Source organism: Chenopodium album, chromosome 14 (genome assembly GCF_948465745.1).
Source record: "Chenopodium album chromosome 14, dcCheAlbu1.1, whole genome shotgun sequence".
In the NCBI taxonomy this organism is placed as follows: Eukaryota; Viridiplantae; Streptophyta; class Magnoliopsida; order Caryophyllales; family Amaranthaceae; genus Chenopodium; species Chenopodium album.
The window spans coordinates 41416383-41427313 of NC_137847.1; the positions used below are offsets into that span (position 1 = coordinate 41416383).

Genomic DNA, 10931 nt, shown 5'->3' on the forward strand with positions numbered 1-10931 from the left:
TATATGCATGCGACTCTATTGTCCGACTTATTTGGTGGTTTAAATTAGATTTTCAAAGTCACCTGTACATAAGGTGCGACTCGAAAACCTGTCGAGTCGCCTTATACATATTAGGCGACTCAATAGGTGAGTTTTGTTATCTATGACTCTCACCTAATGAGTCGCCTAATATGTATAAGGCGACTCGATAGGTTAATGAGTCGCACCTTATATACAAGTAACTTTGAAAATCTAATTTAAGCCACCGAATAAGTCGGGTTATAGAGTTGCATGCATATATGGTGCGACTTGTAAACCTATCAAGTCACCTCATGTATATTAGGTGACTCATTAGGTGCTTTGTTGATCTAACAAGTCGCCTAATAAGTATGAGGAGACTCAATATGTTTACAAGTCGCACCTTATACACAGGCAACTCTAAAAATCCGACTGGTTAGGTGCTTTATTATATGACCACTACCTAATAAGTCGCCTAATACGTAAGACGGGACTCGATAGGTTAATTCTAAGAATGTATTTAAAATAGTTACAATATCTTATATATATGAAAAGTAACTTTGGCATAATGGCAAGAATTTCAACCTTCCAGGCAAAGAACCAAGGATCAAGCATGCTGAGTGTCATAAACATTGACATTATATGAGCTAATAAAAATAATTGGAAAAAATGTTGATTTTTTAGGTGTCACCTCTTTCAACACAAGCGACACAATAGATAAATCTATGGAGTCGCCTGTTTCAACATAAGCGACACAATAGCTTAACAAATAGAGTCGCCTAATAACTAATAGGCGACTTATATAAAAGCTATCGAGTCGCCTCAGAGGCAACTCCTAAAGTTGGAAGCTATTGTGTCGGTGGCTATGGAGTCGCCTTTAAAGCGACTCGTTAGGTCATTTACAGGCGACTCGATAGGGGTTTTTTGAAGCAGCCTACACCCAGGCATTCCGATCACTTGAATTCACTGAATAATTAGCTTTCTAATAATTCCGAACCCTCTATCGGAATAATGCACTTGTTCGAAGGACACCATTCCTTTCATAGGCAAGCTCATATAGTATACTCCTCATGTAGAGGCTCGTATTTCATTGAATTCAAATGGCTTAAATTGCCTTGATTAACATAGTACAATCTTAAACAAAGTTCTTATATAACTTAAACAAAGTTTTCAGTTTCTACTTAGCCACATGCCCAATAAAAAAAATATTTCTTTAACACATCTGTGTTGAAACTATTCCTTAAGACTTAACCTTCTTGATCTGCGAGGAGGAAAGCACCTAGCCCCACCTGCTCGTAGATGAGGAAAGGGCCTTCCCAATTGGATGACAGTTTTCCATGTTGATTTCCTCTTCCCATTGCTGCAGTCCTTCTAAGAACCAAGTCCTCAGGTAGTATTTCCCGATGCTTGACCCTTTTGTTAAAGGCTTTTGAGATTCTGCTCTTTTTGGTTGCCAGCTTAAGGGCTGCTTTTAGCCGCATCCTTGGAAGGAAATCTAGCTCTTCCAGCATACGCTTCTCATTCCCTTGCTGCTCATAGTGCTGGATTCTCAGGCTGGGGGTTTGAACCTCCACTGAAACTACTGCATCTACCCTATAAGTCAGGGTGAACGGGCTTTTCCCAGTACACTCCTTCTCTGTTGTCTTATTTGCCCATAATATCTCTAGGATTAGGTGAGCCTAGAGGCCCTTATGCTCTTCCAATTTCCTTTGTAAGGCTATTAAGACCAGCTCGTTTGCTGCCTCTGCATGGCCGTTGCTCTGCGGGTGGCAGATTGAAGCACTTGCATACTTGGTACCCATCTCTTCCAGGTAATCCTTGATGGTGCCACAGTCAAACTGACACCCATGGTCAAGGACTATGCATCGTGGTACCCTAAACCTTATAATGATGTTCTTGGTACCCATATGAACGTTCTTACTTAGGAAGCTTTTATGTACTTGGTGGGTTCAGCTTCAACCCACTTGGTGAAATAGTCCACCGCCACTATGAGATATTTCCTACCCGGTGACCTAGTGGTGAAAGGTCCTAATATGTCCATTCCCCTCTAAGAGAACGGGATCGGGTTGAGAATTGGGGTCAGATCGTTGGCTGGCTGATTTGTAACTGGAGCGTACTTTTGGCACTTTTCACATTTTTTTAATGTATATTAAGGCATCTTGCATCAGGGTTGGCCAGTATGCTTCTTTTCTGAGCACTTCAACTCCCAGGGCTTTTTCGCCAATATGGTTGGCACAGATTCCTTAGTGTGCTTCTTCTATAATTTTCTCTTGCTCCCACTCTGGAATACACTTCAGCACTGGCTTGGAGAAGCCCTTATTGTTGAGCTCCCCATTCATCACCACGTACCAATTGGCATCCTTCTTGACTTTTTGGCTTGTGCCTCGTCACTAGGTAGAGAGCCATGTTCCTTATAAGCCAGTATGTCTGAGAACCATGCTCGCTATTGCTTGGTGCAATTCACCTGCTTGCTTTCTACAATGCTGCTCTCCTCCAGGACCTCCACCATGACCGTCCTTGTGAGCCTCTGGAGAGTGGAGCTGGCTAACTTTGACAATGCATCAACTTGGGAATTTTCCGCTCTAGGACCAAATCTATCTGAAAATGCATTAATTGGGCCACTAGCTCTTTCACTTTGGTTGTGTATTTCAGCATTGTAGGCTCTCTACCCTTATACTGCCCTTTCAGCTAGTTGGCTACCAGTTGAGAGTCAGTCTGCAGGTGCACCTTTTTGTCTCCTGCTGCAATACTCATCCCCAGACCTGCCAGAGTGGCTTTATACTCTGCCTCGTTGTTCGATGCCTTGAACTTTAACTGAATGGCATATTCAAATACACTGCCTTCTGGTAATGTTATTATTATTCCTGCTCCGCTTCCTGTTTGAGTTGAAGATCCATCCACTGCCACCTTCCATATTCCGACCTCATCCTCTTTCTCTTCATAATAGGCTTCCACTATGAAGTCAGCTAGGGCTTGAGCTTTGATGGCTGCCCAAGGTTTAACCTCAAATTCATAGTCAGATAGTTCTATCGCTGTAGACACCTGATTGTGTCTCCCTAAAAACCAAACCCAGTGATTAATATCTTTCACGCCATTTGATTATCGAACAAGGTGAAATGTGAAAAGTCTTGTGGTGCGGTTGTTTTAATAAAAAAAAATATTTCTTTCTGTTTTCAAAAATGTTTGTTTTCCTACTCTATTTATGGAAAATGTCCAATCCAATTTAGTTTGGTCCATGATGAGGGTCCAATAATAGTGTAGTTGGATTGGGCTCGAAAAGACCTTTCCCACGATATATTATAAGCTTGATTCCGATTAATAATGAGGAAGTTATGGCCAACATACTAAATTGGGCCCAAAATGATTATATGCGGCCCAATGATCAAGTGGAGGACCCATTAATTAATATTCTTAAAGTCATTAGGATTTATTTTCTAGAATAATCTAGAGGGTTATCTTAAATTCTAGTGGAATTAGGATTAGTAGTTATATCTTTTAGAAAAGTAAAGATTTTATTTAGAATAAAACAAGTGTTTTGAAAGATTAAATCTGATTTTAAAAGATAAGTATGGACATTAATTAGTCTAATTTAGTTAGATTAAGGATTCTGTACGGCTTTGAATTAGCGCGTGAACCATCGCGAAACGACAGAGCCATCGCGTCGCGATGGAGCTGTCGCGCCTCGATGGAAGTAGTTTTACTCTGAATCGAATTCGATCTTTTTCAGATCGTTTCTAGACCTTTTTTCCTTATAAGTAGGGTCGTATTTCTCGTTTTTAATCTTTCACAATCATTAACAATCTAATTCTCTTCTTGACAGGATAAAGTCGTATCACCTAATCAAAAATAATTCCTGAGTTCCGCTAACTATGCAAATAGGGAAGAAGGGTCGAACCACAGGGAAATAAGTCTTCCTATTCCTAATTAATTAAAATAATCTAAATTATAAAGCAACTAAATTATAGTTATGATGAAATTAAACTAAGGGAGATAAAAGTAGGGAGAAATCAATTAATAAAAGCCTAAGGTATAGGTTCACCAATAAATAATATTCTAGGGTAGAACATAATAATCAATCATCAATGCATCAAATAATCAGATCATAAAGGGCTTTCGCTACATATTACAATCACAAAGTTAATTTACCGGTATTAAATCTTATCTCTCGAATCTTGACTTAACCATTATAAATTAGTCCGCCTATTGAAACTAAGCCTAAACATCAATTCTTATCTCTCGAATCTCGAATCAATATTGCATAACATATACAATTAAGCCAGGCCTAATCTAATTGCATAGCATTAAATCAATCAATAGGAAATTAATCAAGCATTGACAATCAACAATAATAAACTACCTCTTCATATTATTTATGGATCCCCACAAACCCTAGAAAGAGAACTACTCACAAATAATTAAATCTAAACTAATCAAAGCAAATAAACAAGACATGATGAAATAAAGAAATTAAATTACTGAAAATAATAGAGAAGAAATCGTTACCAAAGTTAACGGAAATAATGGACTGAATTAAGAACAAAGTTGTAGAGTTGTAGAGAGAGAAAACAAGAGAGAAGTTTAATCCAAAAACTAAGTAGTGAGAGAAAAGCTAAGAGAAGAAGTCCATTGTATCAAAAAACACTAAAACGTATTTATACAAAGCTCCTAAGTATCCTAATTAGAAACTAAGTAAAATCGTCAAAAATCACTCCTCCAAAACACGCGCCCGGTCGGGCGCGCCTTTTTTTTCCTTCGTAGAGCTCTTCTCGCGCACGATCGGGCGTGAGTTCAGCGAAGAGGGCTTCTCTTGGGTGGCTCTTGGACATTCGATTCTAAGCCCAATCCGAATTTCCTCTTTGGGGCTTTAATACTCGGTCCAACGCCTCGGTATCTCATATATCGAACCCTTAATCACCGGTTCGATGACTCTAACCGGCCTTGGGCTACGAAAAGTGGTCGTGCTCCTCCAATGCTCGTAGTTGCTCCATAAAATCCTGGGAAAATGCTCCAAATGTGCAATTCCCTACAAAACTCAACTAAAACTACGAAAACACTAGAAAACACCAACTAGTAATAAAAGTGGCTTTAAAGAGCCAAAAACACCACTAATTATGACCAAGGGATGGGGGTAAAACACTATATAAAATAGACATATCAAACTCCCCCAAGCCAAACCTTTGTTTGTCCCTAAGCAAATAGGTCATTAATGAATACATAAAACATGCCTCACCCCAATTAATCAAAATCAAGAACAACCCATTCAAGGCAAATCTAACAAGCATGTACCAACATCAACCAATCTCATCCATCCAATCACTCATCCTCCCTAACAATTGTCAAATAGAGAAAACCACAAGAGCATATAGAATTCAAGACTAGTGCTCACACACTCAACTCTCATTTATGTGGCAAGTAAAAGATGTACTCGATCGCTCTCCATCCCAACCCCTTTATGTGAACAATGCCCTCCCAACTCACACTCTCGTGTGTTTAAGAAAACATGCACTCAACCTAATAGTCGACTCAGAATATCTCAAGTCATTCTTTGCATTGATAAACAACTAATTTCACATTCACACAACTCTATGTACAAAGGTCGGAAGGTCTTTAAAGCTTGTAATGTAAGACTAGGGTAAAAGGTAGGATAGATTTGAGAAAATGTGAGAGTAAAGCCATGCATAAGGGAGCCAAATCCTAATAAAACCCAAGGTCAAAAATAAGTAATGACCAACCAACTCCAATATACTCAACTCCACCAAAAATTCACCAAATACAACGCCAATCATAACAATAGTTCCCAACACTTACAATTTCACTCCTAAAAATATAACAATGTAAAACTTGAGTGAATAACAAACTTTAATTTCCAAACTTTATTTTATTTTTTCATTGAAACTCAACTTCCAATTTTTCTTTCTTTTGATTAACCTCCACTTCGAATATTTAAACATATAACAATTTTTTTCTTTTAAAGTTCACTCTTTTTTTTCACTTTTTTTTTCTATTTTTTTTTCTTTGAACTTCTTTTTTTGTTTTTTCATATCATCACACTTTATTTCTTCAAGAAAATTTAACTTTCAAGATCGTCAAAAATAAAACAAAATCAAGAACAAAGCAACTCCTCATATCCACCCAAATTGTGCAAATAATAAGCACACCTCAAAACTCCCTCACCTCACTCACTAATAGCTCCCTCAAGCCAAGATTGGGACTAGTAACCAATGGGGAAAATCGGCTTGTAATGTGGCTAGTAAACAACAAAAAGTCAAGGCAACAACATGGGTAGCAAGAAGGGAACAAATGTATCTAATTTCATCTGAAGGCTACCTAAAGAAATAATGCCTTCGTCCTCCTCAATGTGCATAATATTGAGTCATACAAATATTACTAAAATTTGCAAACCAATACTCAAATTCATTGACATACCAGGAACTAACACACAATTCCTAACCAAATCAACTAGTCAAGCACTATATTCACAAGTAGTTGGACAAAATTGACACATGTTAAGGCATCCAAGCGATCAAATATCAAATCATGCCAAACCTATCCACAATGCTCATCATCATATACCAAGAATCAAAACAATTTTCAAGTATGGGGCACAAGGAAGCATGATTTACAATTCATTGGAACGTATTTTTGTATTTTTTTTATTTTTCAATTTTTTTGTATTCTTTTCATTTTTTTTTTCAAAGGAATAAAACTACACTAAAAAGCAATAAATCTATACTAAAACACAGCAAAAATAAGAGAAAGGGAAAAGAAAGATACCAAAATCCAAAAATCTCCCCCAAGCCAAGATCAGATAATGTCCTCATTGGCTCGGGAACTAGCCCATCATAGCTAATCATCCGCCTCATCATCCATGAAGCCAAATCGGCCGCCGCTACCACCTGCACCACCAGAAGAACTACCACCAAAATAATTAAGGTTATAAGTTCCCCCCGTAGACCACCAAAAGGAATGTCCTGGCCATATCCATGAAAGGCCAAGTAGTATGTGTAAATACCATGGGAGGTGGGATCGACGTATCCCTGGGATGGTGCTTGAAACCAGTCGGGGTAGAGAGCATTGTCAGGAATAGCACCCCGACGAGCATAGTCATCAAACATAGGGTATAAAGCCCTACCCTGGTTCCTCTCAATGTAGCCCAAACGTTGGTCTATAGAACTAACCATCTGCCTAATTTCCCCATAGTTCCCCTCAATACGGCCTAAGGCCCGCCCTTTGCTCTGTAGATCCCATACGGTCTCTGAGTCTTGCCTAGGGGGAGGTGGGGGCATATGAGGTGGTGATGGCACTACCATAGGCTCAGGCTTGGGTGGATGTGCTTGCCCTTGGGCATGGGCAACTAAAGCAGCATAGGTGTAAGACTCTTGCTCAGGGGGAAAGGCTATCAAATCGGGGTAGGCAGGGGAAAGATAAGCAATGGTTGCTCCGTTCCTACCCTAACTTACCAATGGGGGATTTTTTTGCTATCCAACCATACCCATCCCAAGTCCTCTAGATGCCTGGTGGTCATGTAGGTGTACCCCCCCCCATAGTCTCACTAAAACTGGTCTTCTTAACCGCTATCCTAGTAATTAGGCCTCCTAATCGGATAGGGGTACTAGTTGTGGTACTACCCGTGGCATGTCTACTCAAATGGTGGATGATGTACCTACCCATGTTCAATTTACCATAACCAAACACATAATGTCCAATGACCGCTAGCTCGTTAGTTTGTGCATTGTGTGGCTCATTCCTACTTAGAAAACAAACACCCGAAAATCTTTGCCAAATTTTAAGAACAGGGTGATAAATAGGTCGGGCACTAGCATGTTGAGAGTTCGGGTCTAGTAAACCGGTTAAAACATGATAGATATCTTCCATTTTATATTGTTCATGCCATAGATGGGAGAGTTCGGATTCCAAATCAAATAATTTACAAAATTCGACATAAGTTATACTAATATTCTTATTGTTCAACCTAAAATGCAAATTTGGCCCATTTTTACTATTTACAACATTCAAAGAGGAAAGAAATTCACAAGTCAATTCACGAAACGTAGGATAATGCATATCAACAAAATTTTTCATTCCTATATCGTTCATGAATCTTCTAACATAATCAAATAATCCTAAGGACTCAAGAGTAGGGCGGTGTAGCCACCGAGAGGGGATTACTTCACGCTCATAGAGTTTTATGAGTCGTTCTCGTTGAGTTTCCGTCGTGATTCGAATGGTTGGCCATTGTGGAAGCTGCAAGTCCGGGTCATACGCTTGGCTCGAACTAGAACCCCGCCCAACTAGTGTTCTTGCCCGCTTTGAAGTCATTTGATAATATGGGTTTGTAAAAATTTGTTTGGAATTGAAAAATTTTGGTGTAGAAGTGTAGAGGATGAAGAGAGGAGTAAGAATATGTAAAGATTTTTGAATTTGGGTAAGAAATGGAGAGAAGATCTTAGAAAGAAGGTAGAGGTTTAAGGTTTTTAGAGAGAGAAAGAATGGTGGAAAGATGAATAAGGAGGAAAGAAATAAGGAGGAAGAAGAAAAGAAAGGGAAGAAGAGGGGATCCGGCTTGGGCAAAATCTCGCGCCCGGTCGGGCGCGTGGTCGCCCGATCGGGCGACCTATTAATTTTGTTTATCCTCTTCTCACGCCCGGTGTGGCGCCATCTCACCCGATCGGGCGAACACCTCCTTTAACTTATCCTCTACTCTCGCGCCCGGTCGGGCGCCCTTTAGCCTGATCGGGCGGAAAAAAGTTCCGTACTCGTCAACTCTCGCGCCCGATCGGGTGCGACTTTGCCTGGTCGGGCGAAAAATGTTGATTTTCTAACCATGCTCTCGCCCGGTTGGGCACGCTACAGCACTGAAGTCCGATTTTTTCTTCTTTTCTTGTCTCCAAATTTGACTAACTCTTTCCTTCAAACCTGTACAAAACCTAATAGAACTCATTAAATTCCCTCCTCTCTCCTCACACTAAGAAAAAGAAAGAAAGAAAACTAAACTAAAAAGCAAGAAAATACGGGTTGCCTCCTGCAAAGCGCTGGTTTATCTAGGTCCCGCACGACCCTCTCACCACATGTCACTCAAGATTAACTGGAATCGATTAGGTGAAATAATTCAACTGCACCAATCGATTAGGTGAAATAATTCAACTGCACCAATCAGTGTCGTTGCTTCAGCGACGGTCCATTTTTCTGCTCGAGTCTTCACGCTGAGTCTAATTAACCTTTTTGTTAACGGCAGAAGTTGTATTTACTCCTTGTTTGGGTCTAGGCACATAGTCCCATGGTCTTACACAAGTGTCAAAGCATGTCACTATCACTCACTTTTTCAAACACACACCTTGTAAATATGTTCACCATGACCATGTCTAGAGAGTCTTGTGTGCGCGTGTTTTCCGTCATTTTTTTTAGGGGGGTAAGTCGGATATTAATCTTCCAAATTAAACAAAACCATGTTGATTAAACCCTATACTTGATTCCCAAAAATAAACACTCTATTTTTGCTTTTTTGCCTTTAAAACTAATAAAGTCAAAGTTAATTTGAGTCAATTCATTAAGTCAAATATGGTTTAATTTACAGCTCTTGGGCTAGAAAGGAAGGATGACTAATTAAGGACAATGCTTTCGTCCAATTCTTGCTTTATGATAAACTGATTCGACAAAAGAGAAAAGCTATGAAGAAAATGGCAACTCAGGAAGAAGTCAATGAACTTAGGAAGAATCTTGCTAGTTTAACTGAGATGATGAAGACCATTGCTCTTCAAGTCAATGACCCTGTGAAACAGCAACAGATAGAGCGAATGGAAGAAAGCTTGAGCAAGCTCTCTAATGACTATAAGTTTCAGGGGATTAGCTCACAAGAGGTCTCGGTGGACAAGGAACTTCTTTAGTAGAAGTTCAATGCCAATGACATCCCAAGATTCAAGCCAATTGACAATCCATACTTCTACTTAAGAGCTTTTAAAACAATAATGAATATTAAGGGGATTGATAAGAAGGTTTTTCATTCATTGTTTTCACTATCTTTAGAAACCGTTTGTCAACAATGGTTCTTTTCCCTAAATAAAGAGAAGATTTCTTCTTGGGATTCAATAACAAACTCTTTCATAGATAGATACAAATGCAACATTCAAGTTGAAACTGACCATAGAGAGCTTGAGATGTTGAAGCAAAAGGACAATGAAGGATTTACCTCCTTCTTTAATAAGTAGAGGGAAACTTCTGCCAAAATGGTTGAGGTTCTCACTGAAAAAGGATCTGTAAGGATGTTCATCAAGAAAATCCAAGAAAAGTACTCTAAGCATCTCAGATATCAAAGCAATTTGAGTACTTTCAAGGCCGTCTATGACATAGGAATCAACATTGAGGACGACCATGCAAAACAAAAAGCTGCTAACCATTCCAACAGTGGCTGGAAAGGAAAAAGAATGGCAATCCTTCTTTTTCCAAAACTACCCACTTAAACAATGTTAGCACCTTTTATCTAAACAAGGTCCTAGCTATGAATAATCAAGGACAAAAGAAACCATGTAGGAAAAATTACACGTACACCTATTGGCATGAGTTATGATACATCATTTGATCGTCTTCATGCAAAAGGTCTCATAACTCCTATTAGACCATTTGGAGATCCACCAGTAGAAAGGAGGATGGCTAATTGAAATCCCAATGCACATTGTAAATATCATCAAGTCAGGGAACATCCTACTGAAAACTGTTGGAAGTTAAAGGAGGCAATTTAGGATATAATAGATAGCAATAAACTTCCATGACCTCCTGCAAGCAAGAAGCCAAGCATTAATAATGCTCCACTTTCGAATTCCTTGGCTATTTCTGACGAGAAAGGTCATGCTGACCTATCACTTCTCATCAAACCACTTAAAGAAACTCATGCCAGTGAAGAAGAGGAAGACATTTTCTTCGATGCCATGAGTGATTTT

At 39.2% G+C, this 10931-nt stretch overlaps 1 protein-coding gene across 1 annotated transcript; it reads right to left on the reverse strand.

The window, feature by feature from the left end:
* Window positions 1–1244: 1244 nt before the first annotated feature.
* On the reverse strand, window positions 1245–1904 carry LOC145578068 (uncharacterized). Its single transcript, XM_081635466.1, has 2 exons — window positions 1725–1904; window positions 1245–1640 (listed from the first exon to the last, which is right to left on the reverse strand). The coding sequence occupies exons 1-2, from the start codon at window positions 1902–1904 to the stop codon at window positions 1245–1247; spliced, it is 576 nt and encodes a 191-aa protein (XP_081491592.1).
* Window positions 1905–10931: the final 9027 nt, after the last annotated feature.

Bases quoted from the DNA above. Each gene is read 5' to 3' on its own strand.
- LOC145578068 (XM_081635466.1), bottom strand. From the start codon at position 1,904: ATGGGTACCAAGAACATCATTATAAGGTTTAGGGTACCACGATGCATA. The intron at 1,641-1,724 runs GTCTTAATAGCC...TGGGCAAATAAG, and splicing joins CAGAGGCAGCAAACGAGCTG to ACAACAGAGAAGGAGTGTAC.